Source organism: Coturnix japonica, chromosome 8, assembly GCF_001577835.2.
Source record: "Coturnix japonica isolate 7356 chromosome 8, Coturnix japonica 2.1, whole genome shotgun sequence".
Taxonomy (NCBI): domain Eukaryota; kingdom Metazoa; phylum Chordata; class Aves; order Galliformes; family Phasianidae; genus Coturnix; species Coturnix japonica.
Window position 1 is genome coordinate 1354515 of NC_029523.1, and position 26190 is coordinate 1380704.

The following is a 26190-nucleotide window of genomic DNA, read 5'->3' on the forward strand; positions in this document are numbered from 1 at the left end:
ACAAATAACAACCTATGCATTCTTTTTCTAGTAAATCTCGTGTTTATCTGTTGTATTAATAGCAGGGGTTGGTAGCTTTTCCCTTTTCATTGGCTTTTGTCTCCCTCTGCTGGACGTTGTACGAACATTCCCATTCAGTTGTACGGTACTTCTGAACGCGCACGTGTTGTGATGTGTTTGCAGCCTTGAGGCGGAGATGTCACTGCACGATTAGGCACTGCCCGGCCTATGTCCCATTGCCGTGATGCTCAGCCTGGTTCCGTGCAGCCGCCGTGCTGTGGGATCCGGACTGAGGTGCGGAGGCCCCGGGCCGCCTCAGTCCCACCCCCCCGTGACGCCGCTCCCAGCCCGAGCCAATCCGCTGTGCCCGGCACATTCAAACGGGGCGGGAGGAAGGAGCGAGCCGAGCTCGGGGCGCACGGAGGGGAAGAGAAGGGTGAGCGGGGCGGCCGTGGGGAGGGCCGGGGCTTCCCTCACAGAGCGGGGATGGGTCTCCGGGGAGCGCGGCCGTTCTGAGTGCGGCATCGCGCGAGTGGGAGCTGTGAGTGTGATCCGAGAGCTGTAACTGGGAAACTGCCGTTGGAGCAGCGCTGGGGCTGACGCTTCCTCATCGCTGGAGTTGCCTTTTTTGTTTTACCCCGACCGTTCTCTTTTTCTTTCTGCTAACGATACGGTTCTTGAGGAATCGGCCGGCGGGTGACTTCTTGTTGGTATTTACCGGCGATTTGATAAGGTGTGAGGGGGGTGATGATGTTGGACCTGTAAACAACGCCTTCCTGTGGAGGTTGGGTGGGTACAGCTTCCTGCTCTGGTTTGCTTTGGTTTGTTTATTCTAAAAGATGAGTAATGTGGAAAATATGAGAACCGTACAGTTCTTCTTCCATTCCTTAGGTTAGTTACCTTGTGTTTTTGCTGCATGAGAATGGAATAGGATGGTCTAAAATAAGATCTTGTACCAGGTATCTTTATTAACTGTCTTGTTTTGTTACTCCATTTTATATTGTACATCAGAATCCTGAAAGAACCTGCTTTGTTTGCAGCGTTCTGCTGTTAACAGCATTGGTGTCCTGTTGGTGTCTCTAAGTTGTCAAACACCACAGCTGTGATGTTCTGAGTGATGGAGGCACCGCGTTCCCTTTGCTTAGGAATGGTTGGGGATGGCCTGGAACAGTGTCTGTGCTCATCTTTGTTACTAAGTATAATCCCTTTGGTCTTAGTGCTGATTGCTGCTTCTTTCTGATGTTTCTGAAGCAAATGGTAGAACTCCATATAGGGAGTTGAATAGCTGGTAAAAATAGTCACTCAAATATGGAATTAGTGTTTGAGTGCTGGGTGTGAAACAGATGATGCTGATTGTTACTGGTATCTGGGAATGTATATTTACTGCAGTGTATGCAAGGAGCTGCCCATGCCTTGAAATATAACTCACATCTGTGGTAAACATCATGAAATTCTTGCTTTATCTTTCCAGGTTCTGTGAGAAGAAGCAACCAAATATAATATTTTAGGAAGTTGTTGTATTTACTACAGTCCTAATGTTAACTTGTTTGAAGACAAAATGCCTGTTTACACAGATTACATAAGAAAGTCCTCGAAGTCACCACGTTCTACCCCTTTGCAGAATGTTTCTTCACAGAATTCCTTTACCAGCAGCAAAATGTTGGGGCAGCAACTGGCATCGCAGGTGTCAGTGGAAGACCAGGACAGTCTTCATTCACGTTCCCAAAATAAGTCTGAGGAAGTAAATAGGACCTATGTGATCTCAGCCTGTAAAAATGGGGATGATGCATCACTGACACCGAAACCTCGGGACAGATTAATGCTCCAGAGGAGAACTAGAACGGGCAAAAGCTTGGCATCAAGTAGTGAACAGTCTGGTAAAGATACACCCCAGGGCACAGAGAATACGCAAGTGGAGAAAAGGCTTACCCTGCAGAGGCGTGTAAAGAGTGGTTCTATAGAAAAGAGTAAAATTAATGGGAATGCTGTACCTGGAGCAGAAAACAGCGTCTCTGATGCAGAAACAAAACACAAGATTGCACTTCAACCCAATATTTGTAATGATACCCATTATATTAAACCAAGCTGTAAGTTAGCTGAGGGTCAGCAAGTTACAAAGTTGAATTATAAGTCCAATAGCAAAGATTTGTTTGATGTTGAAAACGATGGCTGCACGCGCTCAAAATGTACGATGAGCGGTGCTGATGCAAGGCTTCAAACAGAAGCTCCTGTGTCAGAGCAACAAGCTGCCTCAAACTATGTTGATCGGATATCAGGAGAGCAGCTGAATGAAAAAGGTGATATAAAAAGAATGGCTGCAAGGCTACGGTTACAACAATTAAAGCACAACAGCTTGGAAAGACCAAGAACACCGACAAAAGCTTGGACAGAAGAATTTAAGCTTACACCAAAGAACAGCACTTATCAGGTTAAGTCATCTCTACCTGCTTCAAGCAAACCAACAGCTAATCTTCCAGCTGTGTCAGAAAAGAAAACAAGCTCTCCTCCTGTGGGTAGAAGTGCAAAAGCAGACGAGAATGCTGAAGCTCTAGCTGAAAACAACAGCAGTGAGAAAGATATTTTCAAAGTAGAAAACAGCAAAGTCATTGTAGCTGTGCGTGTGCGGCCTTTCAGTAGCAGGTTTGTGTCCTTGTCTTATCTCTGCTGTCTAATACTTTCTATATTTTTTTGCTCGTTTCAGCTGGGACAGAGCTGATTCTCTTTACAGTGCCTGATACGAGGCTGTGTTTTGGCTTTACGAGTAAAGCAGTGCTGATAACACAAAAATGTTTTAGCTGTTGCTAGAATACAGAGCCAAGGGCAATTCAGTTTCTCAGACCCTGACACTGTCCTGCCAGAGGGTGGCGAGGGGTGCAGGGAGATGGGAGGGGATGGAACCAGGATGGCTGCCTTAAGCTGGCAGTGCTCCATACCATGTGGTGTCACAAGAAAAAACTAAGGGGGGGTTGGCTGGATGGGCAGCTGTTGGTGGGGACAAGCTGAGCACTGGTTAGTGAGTGGTGAGCATTTGTCGTGGATTACTTGGTTTGTGAATATGTGTTATGTCACTATCTCAACCCATGGGTTCTACTTCATTGTTTTGATTTTTTTGATGTCTTTTCCCCCATCCCGCTGGGTAGGGAAGGGCTTGTGAACAGCTGCTCAGCACCAGCTGAGCTGCCAGTTGGGTTAAACAACAACAGCAGTGTATATAGGTTTCTGTTTTGTTTGTTTCTAATGGGCCCAATAATGTTTAGTACATAGTTTGAAAGTAGCAAATATTTCTACACTAAGGTAAAGGCTTTAAGAGGCCGAATGTGTTTTATTGCAGCTTGAGGTTTATTCTTTAGTTGTTATTTGAAGTATTTTGAACTTGAATGCTTTTCAGTTTTTTTTAACCTATGATTGCTCATCTTTGTATTTTCATGAAGAAGTTAACTGAAGAAACATGGTAAGGAATGTAGCTTATGCTTATTCATCTTTGTATTTATTTTTGCTCTTCCATTCAGAGAGAAAAAGGACAACTTGCTCCCTGTAGTATCTATGAGTGGATCAGAGACGTCTGTACGAAATCCAAGCACAAACCAACTTTACAACTTTAGTTATGACTTCTCCTTTTGGTCCTTTGACAAGTGTCATTCAAACTTTGCAAGCCAAGAAATGATTTATAAAACGTTAGCATTGCCGCTTCTAGAAAGAGCTTTTGAGGGATACAACACTTGTCTTTTTGCTTATGGGCAGACTGGTTCTGGAAAATCTTACACGTAAGTTTCTAAATACAATTCTTACTATCTTGTAGCCATTTATTAACCAGTACTGCTGGTTAATACTGGGTATCTGCTGTGGCAGAGTTGGACAGGAAACAACTAGGATAGAGAGAGGGGCTTGAATTACTACACTGATGGGATGCAGAGAATGATATGCATACGTGTGTATACCAGCCACCTATAGGTAGGGTTGTTGTTCGTAGTACTTTCCATAGTACTTTGTCATTTGTTCAAGGATTTCTCTTGGAATTTTCAACCCATTTCTCAATGGGGTGAATCACGAAAATCATGACAGTCCTCAGACATAATTTCATCCACCCTCCTGCTCAAACAATTGTTAACTTAAAGCAGGTTTATTTCATAACTAGTTGCTTCTGTTACTGGAAGAAACATGTGATGTTTTTACTCCAGGTGTACAAATAATATTAAAATCAGCAATAAGGAGTTAGAAAATGAAACTAACTAACATTATTTTATAACTACAGGATGATGGGCTTTGATGAAGACCGAGGAATAATTCCAAGACTTTGTGAAGATCTTTTCACTCGAATAGCGCAGACAAACCAGCAACAGGTAGGATGGTTATGCTGCTGACCTTACGCAGAACTGTGATGAAAGTGGTTCTGTTCTGTATCTTTAACTGTTTCATTCCTTCACTTTATTCCATGCTGTTTATTTGCTTAGTGATGTCTGTATTTTATTGCTGATACAAATACTTCTGCTAGTACCTCTGATTAGCGGAATTCTCTGCATGGTCCAAATCAATGTATGTTTTGCTTCCTTAGTGACAATGTTTAAAAATCCATAACCTAGAATAAAATTCAAAGCATATGAATTCATTTTAAGTGCTGTTACACAGAAATGTGAAATACACTTGAAGAGTTTTCCAGTTCTGATTTTCTACTTCAGTTTTCCTGGTGAAATTACTTAAATAAAAGGTCAGTTATCCCCACCTGAATTTTTTTAAGGTTCTAAAAAATTTCACTATAAATAATGTTTCCTTTTTTGTTTTGAGAGTAGACCTTTATTCAAACATAACTCTATATGAAAGAGAGGGCTTTGTAATAGAAGATGGGATTTTTGAGATCGCAATTTCTTTTGCTTGGAATTCCCATCTAAATCAAACTTTAAGTGGATTAGTAAACAGTTGTGACCATTTCTATAGTGCCTTAAAGAAGGATTACATTCTGTTTCTCTCAGATATAACTGGTATAGCAACAGCAAATTTAGAGAATCATTATGAACAGCAGGCTCTGATCATGTGTTAGTTATCAAAGGAGAGAGTGTTTTAAAAAGTTTCTTGGACAAGATAAATGCATCTTTTTTATTATTGTTGTTGTTATTAGGTCTTGTATCACCTTGAAATGAGCTATTTTGAAGTTTACAATGAGAAAATCCATGATCTCCTTGTCTTTAAAGCTGAAGGCAGACAGAAGAAACAGCCAGTAAGTTGCCCTCAGAAACAAGTACAAACACCATGTCAAAATGATGGTATTTGTTTTGTAAATAGTAATGTGTAACTGATGAGTGATTATCTAAGTATTTCAGATAGCTAATAAGATTTAAGGTAAACAGAACCTTGCTTGTGTGACTTGAACGATGGCAAGGCATGTAAATGTTTTTTTTGTATGTATGTGTATATATATTATATACAGCATTGAAAACAGCTTTTTAAACCACTGAGAAATAGTATTTGTAAAGGGAGTGTTTCTATCCACTTATTTTCCTTTGTGTGTTTATGTTGCTCTGCTACAGAAAAATACCCTGCTTTGTGTGCTTGGCAGTATTGAACAGAGCAATGGTTAATTCTTGTATGTAAACTGTGAGCTCTAGTTTGAGAGAGAAGATATGTATATCATAATCTAGATGATTATAATCATTGAAATTTAGCATGAGACTTTGTGTTAGGTATATATGCAAACTGCCACTTATTTCTAAGATAATTCTCATCTAAGTAATGTGCACTTAATAAGCTGTTTTATCTAATTATTCTTTCCAGCTTCGTGTAAGAGAACATCCGGTGTTAGGACCATATGTGGAAGACCTAACAGTGTAAGTCTTAACTACTCTCAGGAGGTAGTCCCTACATCAGGAAGTGCTTCTTTACTATGTGAGTGACAGCACTGTCACTGATTGCCCTGAGAGGTTGTGGAGTCTCTCTCCTTGGCATTCTTCTAATGCTGCTCGGACACGTTCTTGGGCAGGTTGCTCTTTAAGGCCTTCCTTGAGCTGGAGGTTGGGCCAGATTATCTCTGGAGGTCCCCTTCAACCCTAAGCAATTTGTGATTTAGTAGATGCATGACATAATCCTGGCATACTGTGTTATTATCTGGAGACTAAGTTTTTGTGCTCACCAAAAATTAGGCGATATCTTAATTTCACACAGTCTATCTGGGCTTGCTATATTTCTATTGGCTTTAATGCAATTAAAATTATTTTACAATATTTAGAAGCAGTGTATGTCTCAGGACAACTGGATCTTTTGTGATATATTGGTGTTTTCTCTGTAACTTAGGAATTATTTCAAAATGCACACAGTGGGTAAAATTGTTGAAAAAGAAGTCTGATCTTTTTTTTTTTCCCATCCTCTCACTGTAGGAATGTTGTCAGTTCTTACTCAGATATCCAGGTAAGAGTTGTTCAGTTACACTTCACCTTGCTTATTCCTTTGCTACTGAAAACTAAATTCCGTGGAAGGGAAGAAGAAGCTTTGTGGATTGCTCAGTGTTCTATGATGTTTCAGCAGATGTAAGAGTACAGTAAGCTCTAGTTCTATGCCTTGGACCTGAGTAGACACATATAAGCAAGTGTCACTCTCTTAATGTGGTTAGGTTGTGATTCTACTCTTATGGATTCATAATTTGTGTTAATAATTTGATTTGCAAGTACTTTAAGCTACAGTTAACCACCCAGAGTACACCAAAAAGTTTTTTTCTCTTATGCTTTTTTCTGTTACAGAGTTGGCTTGAACTGGGAAATAAGCAGAGAGCAACGGCTGCTACAGTAATGAATGACAAAAGTTCTAGGTCTCATTCGGTCTTCACTCTTGTTATGACACAAACCAAGGTACTGCTGTATTTTATTTTTAATTATCTGTTCAACTCACATAGTAGAAAATAGTTTTGTGTGCTCCCTAGAAAATTGGGAAAGTATACTTGAATGAGGTGGGTATGTTTTAACATGGCTTTCTACATAGTCAACTTGTTATATTTTACTTACTTTGAGTATGTTCTGTTATCTCTGTGCTATGTGTATTTATAGAAGTAATATAAATATGTCTAGTCTGGCAGATCTAGGAGTGTTTTTAAGTAGCTCAGGACACTTATGACATCCTTTCGTCTCTGGGGTACAGGCACTACAACTTGATGTTTGATTTACAGGCGCTTAAGAGATGAAACCTGACTTAGTGAGATAATCCTGAAAAGAAATAAAATAAAATAAAATAAATGGAGCTCCTCAAGTCTTGAGACTGACAGTTTGCTCCATTTACAAATAACTTGGGTCTGGTTTTGTTCTTAATTGTCCTTATTCTTCTGCTCATTTACTTGAGTCCTGTTAACCTTCTGCTCTCTGTTTACACCAGTAGATTTTCTTCTGGTTGTTTTGATGGTAGAGGCAATAGTGAAGCAAGGGCAGTGAGCTGTAGTTTTAAAAGTCTGTTTTTGTGCAATTCTTGTACAATTATGCACGTGTAAACTCTTGATGCTGTGGCTGATTGTGTGGATGTATTCTTCATGGGATGTACATGAAAGTATCCTGTCAAAAAGTTAATAGCAGTGTTACTGTTTGTTGGTTTATTTATTTGATTTAAAGTTAAAAGCTTGGTTGATCTCTACTTGTCCTCAGATGTTTGATTTTGGGGTAAATGCAGGTTTCTCCAATTTTTTCAGGTAAAGTTTGTGGCTGAAGAACAACGTGATCACAGACTTACCAGTCATGTAAACCTAATTGATTTAGCTGGCAGCGAATGCTGCTCTACAGCTCAGACCACTGGAGAAAGGCTGAAGGTAAATCATGACTTGGTATCTGTGGGGGAACAGTTTTCTTCAAAGAGCACCTCTAGTCTTTAACACTGAAACATCCTTCTCTACCAGAGCTCTTGGGCAAGTATTGTTGTCGTAAAAGAATATGTAGCCCTTATGCTCATAAATTTTGCATAGTATTTTGCCAGTTAGAGCAAGCAGCCTTAAAATGTATTTTGGCTGTTCTATATGGCAGGCCAGATCTTGCTTGGGACAACACTCCCTTTGCTGTGCAGGCCTAATGATCCTCTGAAAAGAATAAGAATGAACTACATGCTCATGCAGCTGACTTGCAAATTAGTGAATCTGATGTTATGTAGTTGGGGTTTTCTCCCCTTTTTTTGGAATTTAAGTCGAGTTCCTATTAAGGGTCAACTTTTCAACCTGCCTATGTAAGCTTAGTAGTTCTTAATGCTGTTTAGGACCAGGATCTCTTATTTCCAATTGAAAATGAATGATACTTTTGCATCTTGTTTTTTAATTAGTGGTCACGTTTGATACGGCACATCTACACTATATGTTAAATAAGCGCGAGTAAAGTGACAGAATCAGCAGCACTGCACAAGAAAATACAGTTATAGTTTTTTTTATTTTTGCTTTGTGTAGGAGGGTGTGAGTATTAATAAGTCACTATTAACCCTTGGAAAAGTTATTTCTGCGCTCTCCAAGCTGTCTCGAAATGGAAAGAAAACTTTCATTCCTTACCGGGAATCTGTCCTTACCTGGTATGTATGCTCCAGTTTGTTTGTTTTGTTTTGTTTTTTCATATGGCAGTAAAAGGTTTCCTTGGGTTGTGAATTCTCATCCCAGGAGCCATTTTTTCCTTTTATCTTTGTGCAAAAGTAGGTTGATAGGAGGAGCTTTGTAGGTATAATTATTCCATCTCTGATTTGTGGCTTAGTACATTTATTTTCCTTCATATGCTATACAAAAGATGTTACTACATTTATCTGACTGCATCTTCACCTTAGTGCTATTTCTTGTCCATCTTACCAATGAAGTAATTCTATTTCTCTTTTGTATTTTAGTTTGTTTTTTAGTTGCTTGCTTGTTATATCATCTTGCGTCAAAACCTTGAGTTATCTAATGCTGCTTGTGTTAATTTTGGCAGGATTGCTATGCAGCATTTTATGTGATTTGGATGGAGGCTGATACTTCAGTGGCTTAGCAGAAGATTCATTCCCCCATAGGGGTGTTATTTCCCAAGTGATCTTTAGGTTAGGACAGAACTTTGAATGTGTGGCTTCCTCTTAGAGCAATTAATGTGTTTCTGCATCCAGAGCAAAGTTTGTTTCTGCTTAGGCATCTGAAATGTGCTTATCAAAATGACATACAGGGGGAAATTAATTAGCTGTTTGAATCAAGTAAAGAACAATAGGACCTGAGCTTGTATTCTAAGTTAGCTGACAGTCACTCTCTAACTACTCTCAAAGTAGCAAGATAAGAGGTATTTTGTCTATGATTTACTTATAATTTCCTGTCAAATAAAGGTTACTAAAAGAAAGTCTTGGTGGAAATTCACAAACTGCTATGATTGCCACAATAAGTCCAGCTGCCAGCAGTACAGAAGAAACACTCAGCACTCTTCGCTACGCAAAACAAGCTTGTTCAATTATCAACATGGCTAAAGTAAACGAAGATGTGAATGCCAAATTAATCAGAGGTGAGGTTGACATCTGCAGACCTTTTTTCATTTCTGTCTGCTAAAGTTATTGCTCCTTCAGAGACATTAATACCGATAATTGTGCTGGCAGCTGATTTACTTACTCTTCAAATGTTTGCTGCTGTATTTTTTTTAGACAGTCAAGCACCATCTCTGAGAAAGTTCTGCAGCTTTATGAACTTGTTGAAATTAGAACACTTTTATAAATAGCATTTTGACATGCCACTTGTAACACTCACCTTTGAGTATTGGTTGTGTTCCGTTTTTCTTAATTACATGCTACTCGATTGCTCTGTATTTTTTAAAATGAGTCTTCCTTTCTGCTTTGTGTGTCTATTCCCTTAACATGGCTAGTAGGATATTCTTTTTTTTTTTTTCTAATATAGTGCTTCTTTGTGAGTTGTGAGTGGTTTTTTTTTGTATGTGCTTTTAGTTGTTTTAATTTTTGTTTTACTACAGGGAACAAATATCTTAAGCTACAGCTGTGAACCTGGAGTAGGGAGAGATGTTTTGCTTTTAATAAGTTATCAGGGAAAATATTCTGATTTGTCTGAAATATCTAAACCCTATTATGTCTGTATATATTTTTAATGTGTTATTTGTTTGTGTTTGTCTAATATAGAGCTGAGAGCTGAAATCGAAAAACTGAAGGCAGCACAGAAGAGTGCTCAGAACAGGGATCCGGAGAAATACAGGCATTATTTGCAAGAAATAACATCCCTGAGGATAAAATTGCACCGACAGGAAAAGGACATGACAGAAATGCAAAGGTAAGGTAGTCAATAACTCTGTTTAATTACCAAATGGTAAAATTTATGTACTTTAAACCTGTTCTTAAGGTAGTGTTATTTTTTCCCTGAACGTGTTAAGGGCTTGGAAAGCAAAACTTGAACAAGCAGAAAAAAGAAAACTAGAAGATATAAAAGAATTGCAGGTATGCTTTTTTCTTTCACTTTGTCCTTCACTTTCCTTTATTATTTGCTATGTAAAGATGACATCAGTGATCCTGACAGAAGAATTAGGATACTTAGAAGATTTGTTTCCTTAATGCTGTTGTTTTTTTAAAGATAATAATATAGTTATTGAGATACATAAAATAGTTTTTTTTGCTGATATCTTTTATCTAGAAAGCAGGAATTGCATTCAGAATGGACAATCGTTTGCCAAACCTTGTCAATCTGAATGAAGATCCCCAGCTTTCTGAAGTGCTGTTGTATATGATTAAAGAAGGAAAAACTACAGTTGGAAGGTATACAGCCAATTCAAAACATGACATCCAGCTTTCCGGTGTGTTAATTGCTGATGATCACTGGTATGTAGTATTCTTAGAAGTTATTTTTTCCTTTTATTATTTATGCCCGACCAGGAAGTACTTTTGATCTTGGCTTGGCTTTTGGAGTAGCTGTTCCTTCTGGCAGTAGCAAAATACAGCTTTCTAACTACAGAGGATAACCTTTTCAATGTTCACTGATTAAGGAAACTTGCTTCTATTTCTCCTTAAAAAGCTATTAAGCTAAGTAGTTCAATTTTGTTGCACATTTTGTTAATGTATGGAGATCTGTTCAGGTAAAAATCTTGAAGGTCCTGATTAAATGATGTTCTGTATGATAATCCTTTCCTATTCGACTAAATGAGCATTGAAATGCCTTTACAATTCCCTCTTGAGTCTGATAATATCTTGAGTCTGATAATAGTAACTTGGTTATATTAAATAAATATTGTTTAAATGGTATCTTGTGCTATTGATCCTAAACACAGTGCTAAATTCAATTAATCAGTTACTGAAAATGATTTATTGAGATATGCTGAGAAATTAAGCCCTATCAAAAGAATGCTCTGATAACAGTGCATCACTTTCTTAGTAGGAGCTTCTTTTTAGATTACATATGCATTCTCTTCCTACATGTAGGTTGTCACTCACAAAGTTTGTGTAATGTTGTAATTAAACAGTACAAAGACAATCTGTGCCCAGAAAAAGAACATGGTGTGAAGTATTGATTTGTAATCTGTTAAGAAACATCACTTGCAATTAACATCAGCTACTGATGTAACAAATGTTTTTGTTTTCAGCATTATAGAAAATACTGCTGGCCAAGTAAGTATTATTCCACTGAGAGAAGCGAAGACATATGTAAATGGAAAATGCATTGTAAACCAAACAGTTCTGCATCATGTAAGTAGCTGACTTGGTAACAGAGGAATGTATGCACATGTGAATTTTGTAGCTGTATTCCTATTACAATTTCAGGGTACTTTTTCTTAGGGGATGGGCTCTGATACAATTAAGCTTCTACTCCTATTGTCTCTGTTTCAAGCCTGTAAATCTAAAAGCTATGCAATAATTTTTTTTCTCCTTTCCTGTTGTAGGGTGATCGAGTGATCCTTGGTGGAGATCATTACTTCAGGTTTAATCATCCAGTAGAGGTTCAGAAGATTAAAGGGCCGTCTTGTGGAACTACAATTTTGCATGATGGTCCTAAAGACTTTGAGTTTGCAAAGAATGAGCTGCTTGTTGCACAGAGAGCACAGTATGTACTCCATCTGTTTTCTTCTACTAAAAATGAATTTACAATTTTTAATGAAACTGTCCAGTAGCTTGAAGTGGTAAGAAACTTATGGTCGTTGTTGTGCTATATGTGAAAACTGGAGAATGGAGTGCTATTAACTTATTTTGTAATGGGAACACAACTTCCAGACTTAGTTGAAGTGAATGTTTACTTACAAGAGGTGATACCACAGTCTTGTCCACTTGCCAAGAATGCTGACCACAACTGACGAAAAGGTTATACTGCAGAGATCCACCAAGTAGCACATCTCTTCAGTAGTACTATATCCCCAAATATATAACATCAGAAATCTACTTCTGAGATTTGAGAGAGCCTGAAAAACAAATATACTATGAAAATGAGAGAGAGATGTTGCAACTTGAGTCATCTGTGATGGTTGTTCTTAGATTCTTCTTTCTCAGGAGTAATGAAACTGCAAGCTGCACTGACTTTTCTGCATCTTAATATGATTTCATGAGTTTCTTCTATGGCTTTTACTTTTGTGAAAGATGTAATAAAGTAAAACTGGATGTTAAGTAGGATATAAAATACTTCTTTCCTTGTCACCTCTATCTCTTTTCTCTATGAAATTAAAAATACCAAGGTGAAATATAAAAGTTGTAAAATATGTTTTCACTGGTAATATTGGAGACTATTTAGCATTACTCCTCATGTCACAATAGAAGTGGGTAAAAATATATAATCTATGCAGCCTATAAGAGATTAAAGCCAGTATTCTAAATGCATACTTTTGCTTATAGGCTTGAATCAGAAATTGAAGAGGCACGACTCAAAGCCAAGGAAGAAATGATGCAAAGTGTCCAAATTGCAAAAGAGATGGTTCAGCAAGAACTGACGTCACAAAAAGAAGCTTATGAAAGCAAAATAAAGTCACTGGAAGCAGAGGTGGTAAGTTGCCATGGCATTTTTATAGCAAACTTAACAGTAAGAGAGAATAAATCGGAACATAATAAAACGGACAATAGTATGTCGGGAATTATTTGTTGTTTGTTATATGGTGGTTTGTTTGTTTTTTTTTCTTTTCCTGTCTTGCATGCCATATGGTATCTTAGGGAGTGCTGGGACTTGTGCTTGATTTAAGAAGTAAATACAAATATAAAGTCACAATTATTAACTCAAGAAGTTGTAAAGTAGGTATTCTCTTCAGAATTATCCTAGGAACTTTGCTCTGTATATAGTTAGTCGTGAATTAAAATAATAATCCTGCGGGAATTTGATGAAAGTCTAACTTGTATGTGAACTAAAATCACGGTGGAAATTTATTCTTTACATCTTGTAAATTGCTGTATTCTAGTATGGGTTGTGTAGCCCCTGTAGGAGCTGCATGTTCTTGGTGTATTGAAGTGAAAATAAACCTTAGGGAGTGGATCAGAAATACTATAGCAGTGTTATACCTCTTTTTGTCTATCCTTCGTTATGTTAGAGAGAAGAATCTCGTAAGAAGCAAGTGCAAGAATTGAACAATCAAAAGGCTGCTAGTAAAATACAGGAATTAGAGATGGCAAAGCAAAATCTTGAGCTAGAACTGCACTTCAACAAGAAGCGCTTGGAAATGGAAGCCCTAGCTACTAAGCAGGTATTTATAAAACGAAACAGAAGGGTTTCTAAGTGGCATAATTGTCTTTTAAATAAAACACTGTACTGTATTGTGAGAGAAATGATTTTTCTCAAGTATTTTCTCCTATGTGATACTATGCAAACAAATGCATTTTGTTTACTATCTGAATGTGCTATAGCATGCTGTTCGCAGATAAACTACTGCTGACATCATTATTCCTCTTGTAAGCCAGGCTATTTCGCTTACATACCAACAGCCACCATTGCTAGTGCCAAAAGTCCCAGCTCTTAAGAGTGAACGTAGTAATGGCTAATGGTCTTTTTTTTTTTTTACACTGGTATTCATGTATCTGACTTTAGAACAACTATTTCGTTGCTTTCTTTTTTTAATTCTGCTTATCTTTCATTTCTGTATTTCTTTTAAATATTTCAGTATCTAACCAAAACAAGAAAGCTGTCAAAGATGGAAGATGAAGGGTTTCATACTGATGGCAGATGTGGAAGATGCATTTCTTTCTGTAGTATAAATCCTTAAAATGTCAAAGGGAAGACTAAGTATAAACATAATTAAGCACTGTTGAGTTTTATGCTTTGTTTCTTTTTTTTTTTCCTCTGTCTTGCTCAGGCTCTGGAAGATCATACTATTCGTCATGCAAAAATACTTCAAGCTCTAGAAGATGAGAAACAGAAGATTGCTGAAGAAATTGAAAGCCTTCAGAAGAATCGTGGAAGTGGGAATAAAGCTATGAATAGTAAGTCTGTACTTAATGTTGCAGGAGCAGTGATTTCTCTTCTGCACAGCAGACTTGGATTTAATGTGTGTGGATCCAGAAGTTTTCTTCCTCTAATGCCTTTCTCACAAACATGAAAAAGAACAGTCTTAGGGCTGCTACAATCCTTTACTTTTATGGAAGTATGTATACCAGACCGTGCTAAAATCTCTGCTTTATCTCATTCAGGGTGGTTTGGTGGGTTCCCAGATAGTCAATATTTACCCCAGTTACTTTAAATTTCTTTCTCAGTCTGGCTGAACTAGTTAGGAGTTAATCCACTGGAGACACTGGAGTAACAGTTGCTTCTGTTTAGACTCCTATATCAGATTAGCTTAATTGATAGTATCTAAAGTTATGTTGTTACTTTTTATATACCCTTCCCTTTTTGTTTTTTTTTTTCTGAGTTATCTATCTAGGAAGCTATTTTTGCTTTCTCCTCCACTGTACTGAGAAAACGCAGTCCAGCTAAATAGTTAAATTCCATTCAAGATGCTGTGTGTAGTTTTCTTTTGCATTTTCAACCTTTAAGCTGTTGCATTACATAACTTGATCATTATGTATTTTACTCTTTATTAGCTGCTCTTAACTGGAATTCTTTGAAATTATCTGTGATGATCAAAGAGGCCAACACCATTAGTAATGAATTAAGGAAAAACACTGTTTTTAACAGGTAAGTGTCTGAGTGAGCTGACTTTAAGTGTATGTGGTGGGGATTCTAGAAGTACAATCAGCTATTTGTTTTTCTTTGAACAGATTTCTATTTAATTGAACGACAGATTATTTTTCCCATCTAGCTCTAGAGGAATGTGGAACTTAGTTGTGTTACTTTGAAATAAAGTTACGTTTACGTTAGGCGATTCATTTTGAATCCAGCATGCTTTGGGGGTGAATCAAATCTCATGATGCTTATGTCCATTGTGGTTTGGCTCATGTATCAGAGAGGTCCTAAAGCATATTAAATACATTACTTATTAGTGTGAAACTTCTGATCTTGAAGGTGTTTTTCAGTGGAAATGGCTCTAACTTTGAACAAAACTAAACCAGGATATATGTGCCCAGCCCCCATGATGTAGCCTTATAAACTTAATGCAATAGAGATAGTTCAAAGTGAAAACCTCAGAACATGCATGCACTGGATATTGAGGACTTGAGACCAGTTGTTCCTGTGTGATGGTTAATTGTCCTTGGCAGGAGCACAGATTCACTGCAGAGATTCTCCTGCTCTGTGTGTAAGTGGCTACAATAGTAGGGGTGATGAGTGGATGTGTTTTACTGTGGTTTTCAGATGTTTCTGGCAATAGAAGTCTGTAACACGTATTTGGTTCTGAGTTTCTTGAGAGCTAGGCATTATGGACTGCAAAGGTTTTGGTTTATTTCTCTTTTAAATATAAATTAATTTGAAACCGAAACTAATCTTTGTATTTTGTGGAAAACATGATGTTTTTGACAATTACTGGGCTTGTACTAAAAAGTTTGATCTCTGTATGATCTACCTACAAGTACTTTGTGTTTACTATAGCTTTTTATTTTTAATTTTCTCAAATTCTTAGGCATGAGAAAATCGATGATAGAACAGGATCGGTTTCTTCTGTTCAAGTGCAGGTTCGTAACCTGAAACTGGGTATAGCAACTTTCTGGAGCCTGGAGAAATTTGAAAGCAAACTAGCAGCGATGAAAGAACTCTATGAGGTTAGTAAGAACTTAAGGAAAAGAACTAACTGATGAGTAGTAACATTTTGTTGAAGATATTTCAATCATCAACATAATTGTATAAGGAGAATCTTGTTGGGTTGTTTTTTTTTGGTATGTGATCTTACAAACAAACAAAAAAACAACCACCCACACAAAAAATCCTCATCATACATATGTGTATATATGAGTATATTAGATATGTAAAATTTGTTGTATATATGGAGGTTTTTTCTGTATGTATATCAGGTATTAAAATCTTTCCTTGCCTTGTTTAAAAGGGAAAAAATATAACAAAGTAAATCCAGGAAAAAAAGTAAGAGAAAACCTTCCTTTACAATGCAATTCTGTGAAATGCAACAATTTCCAGTGGTAGAAGTGTATCGTGTTTATTACTAAAACCTGCTTGGATCTTGAAAACAGCAGAGAAGAGAATTCTATGTCATGCGCAAAAATATGGCTAAAACCATTACAAATGTATTTATTTTTGTATCTGCTTTTGTGTGAATTACATGCACAGAATTTTAACAGATGTCATAAGGAAAGAGTTGTGAACAGGCTTTTTACTTGGTATTCTTGTATCCTTTATCTCAAGATGCTGAATAGCAGTGTCTGTACCAAATGTCTCATGTTTCATTTTGCACTCTAAAAACTTGCATGTCAACCTTGCTGCCAGTTAGTTATTTTCTAAATTGTACATTTCCTAACAAAAAGAAAAACATGAAGGGGGGATTGGACTCAGTGGTCATGGAGGTTCCTTCCAGCCCTTACGATTCTGTGGTTCTGTGGTTAGATCTGCTGTTGTACAGCCGAATGTGATGTCTTCATCTGTATAGTATGCTTTATTATCTCCCTGTTTTTACTTAACCTTCCTTCTCTTCTGTTTCCTTTATTTCCCAGAGTAATGATAGCAATAAAGCTGCTGATGTATTTTATGACCCTGCTGATGAATGGGAACCTGACCTTTCAGATGCCTCAGTTTCTTCACTTTCCAGGAGGTGATCATTTGCAATTCCTTCACCCCTGCTTGAAACAAATCAGAAGTTAACTTGTGTAATTTTACTCTTGTGCCACTCATAATCTTTTATTTATAATTCTTTGTTTTAGATTATAATAATGACAAATCTAGAAATTAAATGAAAAAATAATTTAAAATCAAGTTAATGTGAAAGAAAACATATGTGAGGGCCAGGGAAATTTAATACTAAGTTTGTAATCTTACTGCATTTGTACTGTGTTCCCTCATGAAATGTGTTTTAATATGCAACATGTTGTCAATGTAATAATTACTGTATTCCCACAAAAGCAGTTTGGCAGATTAAACAGTATTTCTTAGGTTGTGCAAAGCAATGGATGAGTAAATGGTGCCAGCAGTTACTGTATGTGTAGCAGTTGACAATTAGCTGATGATAAAAGCTGTTGCCAATTATCTTCCAAGAGTTATCCCCAGAAATTGATCAATTTACCTCTAGTATAGGATTTTTGATCAACCTGCAGAGGACTTGATAAGGGTATAGGTACATGTGCATTTTCAATTAGTAGCACAAGCAGTCTTGAATAGGCACTTCAGTTGTCACAGCCATCCTTGCCTTTTCCAGACCATGTGTTAGTGAGTACTTCATTCAAAATCTTATTTTTCCTAAGTGGACAAGAAATAAAGGGAAAAAAGGCTCCCTGAGACCCAAGATACATTCAGCTGAAACATATGTGAGGCTTTGTAAACATCTAGGTATCAGTATGGAGTGAAATACATTGTTGTTCAGGTTTTTAATGTCTTCACACTCTTGTACTCTCCAGAAGTAGAAGTTTCATGAAGAACAAGAGAATTTCTGGATGTTTGTCTGGTATAAAATTGCAGCCAATCCAGAGCACATCAGCATCCTATATATCAGGTACTTACCATACGGCTGGTAACTGTTCCCTTGATACTGAGAACTTGAAAATACTACTTAGTATAATGCATGAACTTGTAATAATCATGGGGGGGAGGGGAACACTACTTGAAACTCTTCTTTTTGTGAGTTTTACTTGCAACAATACTATTCTTAACTGGAGGTTTACGGGAGAATGCTGATAGTTTATGAAACAAACTGCCAGTGTCTGGGTGCTGGTACAATTGTTTGGAGAATGTGCTTGGATTGTTGCTGGTTATTTAGCTGCTAATTCTGCTGCTGTTCTGTCTGTTTAATTCTGTGTAGAGTTTCAGGTCTATGTATTTTACTTTTATACCACACAGGTGCACAGGATAAATCCAGCATACACCCAAACTGTTTTGATTCTCTTCTTCCTGGAATTTGCAAAGAATCTATAAGTTCAGCCTTAGATTTATTGGAACAGAATGATGAAGGAGGAAAAAGCATTGCAGATCATCTGCTGATTAATTTGTTTACAATTTCTTCTGGAGTTTCTGCTATTTCTAAAGCCTACGAACAGCAAGATGAAGAGTGTCAAAAAAATTGTAAGTCTGGCCTTCATAACCACTAAGATGAATGTTTTGCAGTGAATTGCCGTTCGCAGGTGCAAACACACGTTAGGTGATGGAAAGAATAAGCATTCCTCCTTCCATTTGTTGAGGAGACATTCTGAAGATCTCTATTTTTTTTGTAGTTATCTCTCTTGACCACGATGCTCAGTCCTTCAGCATCAAAATTACCTCTGCTTTTGACCAGCTTGTGGTACTGACCAAGACTTGGCTTAACAATGTGCAGAAGTGCGCTGGATCTATGAAGGTTGATGAAGAAATAAAACAGGAAGTAAAGAACTTGGGAGGTTATTTACAGTTACTGTTGCAGGTAAAGTATGCATCTTGGAAAGAGAATGTGGCTCAGTTGATGTATAGACAACTTCCATGTATTAAAGTAATATTAACTACACATGTGCTAAAAACAGTTAAATGTCTAGCATATAGAACAACAAGTGAATGGAGCCAAGGCAGATGAATAGCAAAGGATATGTTTGTAATGGCTAAACTGCTATTATTTTGCTAGGTCAGTGCAATGTAGACCTGTATGTCTAGGTCCTAACAACGCAGGCTTCCCAGTATGGTATTTGTCCTGATCTGGCAAGTTCTGCCTGCTAAGGATGACATAGAATAGCTGTGGTTCAGCTCATGTGTTGTAGAGGGTAGTGAGCTGTTGCTTTTATTGTTAATTCTTATTTTAGCATTACTAGAGCTGCTATTATCTGGACTGCATCTATGCAATTTCCTTAAAATCACAGACAAACCTCAAAAGTATCTGTAACTCAGTTACAAACCTCATAGTGATTGAGCACCTGGTGGGAAGGCAGGGCCAACCCAGGGGGTGCTCAGATGCTTGCAATGCCCCTGAGTGACTGGAAGGGCTGGAGCCAGGATCCACCCCTTCACAGGGGTACTTTCATGTTACAGTATTACAAGCCTTCTAAAGGTTAATTCTATTTAAATTGTTTAGTATAATACTTCCATTTTTCTTTAAGGTTATCAGGTATTGGCTTTTATCTGTGGTGGGGAAACAGTTGCAAGTGGGAAGATATAAAGCTGAAAATGCAATGAGCTGTTTGGCATTACAGTCTTATACTACACAAAGTATGTGCTCTTTGAATGTATGTACTTTCTACTTTTAATGATTAATATGCTTTTATTTCTAAGGGCTGTTCTTCAGATATATCCTCAATGGTAACAGAAGCCCAGAGCAAAGTCAACGAAGCAGTAAAACAGGCAATGAAATGCATAGGACACCTGGCAGTGTTCACAGGAACTGATATTTCCTTTTTTGAAGAGAACAGTATTCCTACAATCATTCTACAGGTGAAAAAATGTTTAATGGAAATGATGACTTTCTAGATAAGTACGAAAAATAATTGAGCTTGTCCCTAACAAAATCTTCAGAATTCCTCCTGTATTGTTTAATGTTCTGTATCCTAAAACATTGGACTTAATTATGAAGTAATTTTAGTGTTGACATTGACACTTGTTTCAAGTAGTTGTGATTGTAAGAATGATGGTTTCTCAAACAATTTAAGAAATGGAATGAAGTTTTTTTCGGTTTATCTAACACATCATTTTTATGTAGATGAAAAGATGTTCATACTTGTAGCGTTTGATGAGAAAAAACAAGATTCAAAACTACCAAAAAACTCCAGATCATTCAATTGAGAAACCCCAAACTTTTAAGTCTGCACAACCTTCTTATACAAATAAGAAATGTTATACTTTCAGGATTTCCTCTGCACTGTGATCATACAAGGAGGCACATTTCAACATGTTCAGTACTTTTAGCAGTAGTCTCTGATAACACACTGAATTTTCAGAAATCTGAATAAAATTAAAAGAAGCCCCTGTTGTTCAAGAAACACACCTGGTCAAATAGGCAAGTGATGAACAATTGCTTGGGAATGAGAAACAAACATTTTTTCTAGTCTGTTATGGAAAATCCATTTTGTTTCCAAAGTGTAGCTGAAATGCAATGTGATTGAGAACCTGGTGGGAAGGCAGGGCCAACACAGGGGAGCCAAGGTTCATGCTTATGGCCAGAAGTTGTACCAGAGGAGGTTTAGATTAGATGTAAGGAAAAACTTCTCTCAGTGTGGTCAGGCACTGGAATGTCTGCCCAGGGAGGTGGTGGAGTTGCTGTCCCTGGCAGCGTTCAAGAGGCATCTGGGTGAGGAGCTACGAGATCTGGTTTAGTAGCTTGTGATAGCAATGGTGATGGTAAGATGGTTGGACTAGATCTTGTAGGTCCAACTTTGTGATTCTGTGATTTTTTATGGGTGACCTGGAGGGGTGGAGCCAGTCCATCCCTTTCCAGACAGCATATCCGGGTTGGTTGGGGTGGAGAGAGGATCTTGCTGGAGATCCCTGCCTACCAAGGGTAAGCAGATCCTTTAGTTTCTGTGCCTATGCCTGTTTCATTTGAGCAAGTACTCGCTGCAGCCACAGGGTCTTTCCCTTGTGTTACAATGTTACAAATGGCCATATGAGTAACTTTTAATTACATTTTGACCCTTTGCTTTACAAGGACTTCCTACACGCTGTTTATGATGGAGTGGGCTCAGGGCTGGAGTTGCTTACAGATGCTATACGGGAAAAAGCAACAATGATGCAGAAAGAACTAGTGAAACAAGTTCCACAGAATGAGGTAATATTAAAAATCATAAATTACTGGTATGTTTTTAGAGACCCTTTATCATATTGCTTTTTTCTTCTGTAGCTCTTTCTGGAAAGTTTTGTGTGAATTAAATTTACAGTGAGTAACAGAAGGAGGAGATGAGAGTGACTGAAGTCTGGCAGAAATTTTGTTTCATGTTTCTAGCAAACGGAATTGTACGAACTGCTTTCCAAGTGACACTATTCACTTGCAGCAGGTTATTTTCTACTGGCAGGAGTCCTATGTATGTATGGTGGTTGAGATCACATTTTTAACTAATTTCTCCAGAGAGAGAATACAAGGGCGTGAACTAAGAGCTCACCTCACTGCTTATAATGGCAGTAACGTAATAATTACAGGAGAACTTTTCTTTAATCAACACTTAAGTTTTCTCATTTGATTCTCCTGTATGAAGGGATTAAATGAAATTTTGCAGACATGTTAACTAGTGGAGAACAATGATAACTGTTTAACTTTAAAAAAAATTCCATCTTAAGTTGCAGAAAACTTTGCTTTTGAATATTATCCTTGTTAGTATGCTCGTTGTTCTGTTTCTAAAATATTCTTATACTTCTACTGTGTCTTGGCTCAAATGTGCTATGTAAATAAAAATTCCTTTATAGATCCAAAGCCAAATTAAGGATAATGCTGCAGCTTTAGCCAGGTTCCTTGAAAGTAATGTCTCTCATTGCGGAAAGGTAAGGAAAATATTTCACCAGAGTTGTGCTTTGAAATTGGATTTTAAACTAAAAATGTGGATTTAATAACAAAAAAACAAAAACGATTGAGGTTACCTTTCATATACTTAAAATTGCATGACACCAATTCTTCCTTTAAGGGCATTCTTGTGATTGGAACACTGCAGATTTTCTGGTCACTGCATTTCTACTTAAAAGTGCTTGCTTTTAATTTTACTTATCGTTTCTAGGGTTATTTACACTTTCTTTTGTCTTTGTTCATTGTTAATGGCCTGAAGTTCAGTAATGTTAGTAAAACTGGGTAACTTATGCAGTAATTAAGTGCTGCAGTTGCTGGCAATATGAATTAAAAACTAGGACAGATAATCTACCTCCCAAGAACTAGACTTATCTTGGGATTTTAGTTACCTTGTTTGTTTGTGTTTTCCCTCCTGTCAATAATAGACACTAATTCCCGGAGCTCTTCCAGTGGCCTAACATCCCTTTTATTTAGTGTTTCAGTGGCCTACTTTTGTGTGACTAAGTCTGTAATAGTGTATTAACTATTAAGGATTGTGATTGTGTATTTGGTTTATTAATACTGTTTATTAATACAGGTAAGAATACAATCTCAGTTACCAGAAGAAGAATGTCTGTATCAGGAAATAAAGAGAAGCTCTAACATTGCTGCAAAATATTTGGAACTAGAGCGGTGTCTATCTGAAGTCCATCAGATCGTTTCTTCTACCTTACAAGGTATTTACATGTGTTATTACCTGCCTAGGTAATAACTTGCAGACTAAAGGTGATCTTTATAGCATGGGGGAGGGAAGGCTGGTTGGTCTCTTTTTTGCAGAATAGTACCTTTGATTCTGCTTTTGTTTCTTGTAGGGTCGTTCAGAAACACGAGCCTGCTGAGGAGCTTTGCGGGAGAGATTTCTATCATAGCTGGTTATTTGAACAATTATTTCAGTTTACTTGCATTGTCTTCTGCTTCTGCAAACAATCCTTTCCAGAGAACACCTGTGCCATTTATGAACTTAGATGAATTGGACTCTCTTGTTGATTCACTTATTTTGAGTTTTGAACTTGAACAAGGACAGCCAGAACCAAAATCTCAGGTTGCTTGTAATGGAACTACTGAGACTGAAGGAAGACAAGTTGAAATGGGTGAAGCAGAACTGCCTGGGAAACAGAAGGGAGTAGCAAAACACATATATAAGCTCCAGTCGCCACCTGTACTTCCAGGGGAGCTCTCACCTGATAGGATGATAGAGTGGGTATGAAATACTGCTATCAGGAATTCAGGGAAATGTATTTTCTTTACATGAAGTGAAGGTAACATATTACTGAATGCTAATACGTACTGCTAGTATTGGTTAGTAAATGGTATGAAAATGATAACTTTATTGTATTATGTTATGTGTGCCTAGAATTTCCCAAGGAAAAAGAAATCTAAGACATTGTTAGAATTTGAAATATAGCCTTTCTTTTAGTAGAACAATAATTTACTATAAAATAAACTTACAAGAAACAATTAAAGACAAAAGTTTGGGGGAAAAAAGCCATGAAGAACCAAAGAAAATAGCACCAAAATAGAACTTGGATATGATGTGAAGTAAGATACTAAAAACTGTTGGGGAAAAACAGGAAACAGTATAAGCATGTTAGAACATTGTATTTTATGCCTTTGACTTGGGTGCTTGAAGGAAGGAGTAATGGCAGTTAAGAATGTGGTAGATGATGCAGGTGCCTATTTTTATTTTTTCTTAACGTTGTTGCTTCTCTGCATTATGATCTACTGGTGCTGCAGCAACTTGAAAGTGTTTTTTATGCCTTTAATTTTTTTGAAATACCAACTTCATTTAAAAAACAAAAAACCAAAAACTTTTATGCTTTGTTTATAGAGGGAAAAGAGTAAATAACACTGCCAAGTATTTCACAAATCCTTGTTTTTAGTGGTTTTGTAGTCTATTTTGTCTTAAAGTAGAAGTGATAATGGTCTTCAACTCTGAAGCAAGTTTGTGTTGTGTTGCTGGAAGTTATCTTTGGCTGCTCAACTCACTTTGAACTCACTGTTCATAATGAACTAGAAGCATAGCATTTACTAAATAAAATGCATGTCATCCTGTGAGGCTGTGGAGAGTTGCTCTGAATTGCACAACCTCCAAGTAAAAGAAGAGCGCGTGTATTACAGGCATAGGACTAGTTAAGGTTCAAGTTTCACACTTACAAAGTGAAAAATGAAGCAAAAATAGAAAGTATCTGACTAAATCTATGCACATCTCTGGCTGTCTTCCATGAATGTTCTGTAAATTCAGGTGACTCTGACATGCTCTGGAATTATAACAGAACTCCCATTGGTAAATGTGGAAGGGTTTCATCCACATCACTGATTTTAAAACATCGTATTCTACTGCTTTCTAGACATGTGTTCGATTAGCTTGCCATCCTGCCTCATTCTGAGGTATAATTTCTCTAGATATCTATGTTGTGTTATGGCCTGGACTTAACTGTGCTACTTTTTAAACTATTTTAAAGACTGTCGCTGTTTGTTATACGTAATTATTTCATATTCCTTTGTTACCAGGATGTGATTTGTTAAAAGGATAGGGAACACACTTACATCTTAGTCCTTCTTGTGGGTTATTTCCTGCACTTTTACTTATAGAATGACAGGAGCAATAGAAAAAATGGAGCTATGCTAGGCTAAAAAAAAATGGCATTCCCAATCAGCTGCTTCCTCGTGCTTTTTCCCCATAGATATTCCTTAACCATTGACCTTCAGTCTGCTTGTTGGAGTCAGTGAAAACTAACAGCAGAAATGAAAGTGTTTTAGAATATTTATTCTTTAACACCAGATTTCAGGAGACCTGGCCTTAGCACATCATACAACAGTGCTAAGAAAATTAGGATCTGAAACGTAAATATATTCCTTTATATCAAAGCTTGGAAGCCAGATATTCATGCCTCTCATTTTTACTTCTGAGGGAAAGTGCACAGCATCTTGAGAGTGCTGATTTTTGAGAACAGTTCAGGCTTTCAGAACTATTTTCTATGAATGGGCAATAGTGAAGAGAATCAATCATTCTTTTCCTTTGAGAATTAAATGGCTGTTTGCTGTTTTTGCACTTTTCTGCTTTGGAGGGAAATGCAATCATGCGGATCTAGTAATGACTTATCCAAAGGCTAGGGAACCTTAATACTTTGTACAAAAATGTCCTGCAGTGCTGTGCTATCATCAAAAGTATTTATCGGTATTTATTGTGTCTGCTAATGTCTTTCTCACTTAAGGTGCTGTGTTGCTTAATCACTTTCTTCCTGTAAGTCCCTTATTAGATTTTCAGGGGCTAACAAAGTGTATTGAGTTCTCCAGTTTTTGTACTTTGAATGCAGAGGAACTTGGTGTACGTGTACTTGTGGAAATGTGTATTTTTGTATTTGGCTGAAAGCTTTTACATACTGTAACTGATTTTTCTGAATCATTTACCTTTGTGCTAATGCTGTAAAGAGTGATTGTGTTAACTTATGGTTTTTACAACCTTAAATGTAAATTCCTTGTTGTTTTCTTCTGTATAAAGTTGCTTTTGAGACCTTGCTTTGTCGTACTTGCTGGGAGCGTTCTGAAATACCAGAGGAAGTTATCTGCTGTAGAACTGAAGTGAAACAAAAAAATTGATGTCTTTATTGAAGTTCAACTCTTCCTTTTGTGGATGCTTAGCAGCACACATTTGGAGGCTGATTAATTGTGGTCGGATCCACATCTATTAATGCTGTAATACACAGTTCTTTTCAATTTCTGCTTATTTAGTGATGCCACGGTTTTTTTTACATGTGTTACTCAGTGATGTTCCACCTGCCAGATGATCAATCATACTTGCCTGTCTTGTGCTTAATGCTCAGAAAAATATCTTGGATTTTATAGTTTTGTGTATCAGTAATAGCATTTATCTACTACTCTTTTTTTTTTTTTTTTTTTAAAGGGAAGATCAAGTCAGTTACAACTTAGGGCTCAAACTGATTTTTCAGTTTTTACTCTTACAACCAGGTGAATAAGACCATGCAAGCAAGTTGATTTCTGATAGAGACTTAATGGAGGTATCAGAGGGTTGATGGGCAAATTCAATCATGTCAGGTTTGGTTTTTGGACAATGAATGAAAATATTGTTACAGCTTATACAGTTTGTCTTCTTCCCTTTCATACTAACTTTGCTTCTGTAGCAGAAAAGCCGAGTCCTGGCTTGAACCAGTGATTGAGCAGCTGGTGGGAAGGCAGGGCCAACTGCAGGGGGCTCACACACATGCAGTGCCCCCCTGAGTGACTGGAAGGGATGGAGCCAGAATCCACC

General features: G+C 37.3%; 1 protein-coding gene across 3 annotated transcripts; it reads left to right on the forward strand.

The window, feature by feature from the left end:
• The first annotated feature begins 75 nt into the window (after positions 1 to 75).
• KIF14 (kinesin family member 14) lies at positions 76 to 25439 on the forward strand. 3 transcript variants are annotated; one of them, XM_015869453.2, is made up of 30 exons: positions 76 to 436; positions 1472 to 2640; positions 3510 to 3764; positions 4253 to 4340; positions 5114 to 5212; positions 5767 to 5819; positions 6366 to 6396; positions 6726 to 6833; positions 7658 to 7774; positions 8396 to 8514; positions 9280 to 9452; positions 10075 to 10222; positions 10323 to 10386; positions 10580 to 10764; positions 11523 to 11625; positions 11820 to 11980; positions 12760 to 12907; positions 13443 to 13595; positions 14202 to 14328; positions 14926 to 15019; positions 15900 to 16038; positions 16939 to 17036; positions 17836 to 17930; positions 18275 to 18496; positions 18646 to 18830; positions 19667 to 19825; positions 21036 to 21155; positions 21788 to 21862; positions 22459 to 22597; positions 22733 to 25439. In XM_015869453.2, exons 2-30 carry the CDS (start codon positions 1559 to 1561, stop codon positions 23125 to 23127), a joined length of 4935 nt encoding a protein of 1644 aa, XP_015724939.1. In that variant the 5' UTR covers positions 76 to 436; positions 1472 to 1558; the 3' UTR covers positions 23128 to 25439. The 3 variants fall into 3 exon arrangements, with proteins under 3 accessions (XP_015724939.1, XP_015724940.1, XP_015724941.1); XM_015869454.2 differs by lacking the exon at positions 76 to 436 and adding an exon at positions 456 to 789; XM_015869455.2 differs by lacking the exon at positions 76 to 436 and adding an exon at positions 456 to 733.
• The last annotated feature ends 751 nt before the right edge of the window (positions 25440 to 26190 follow it).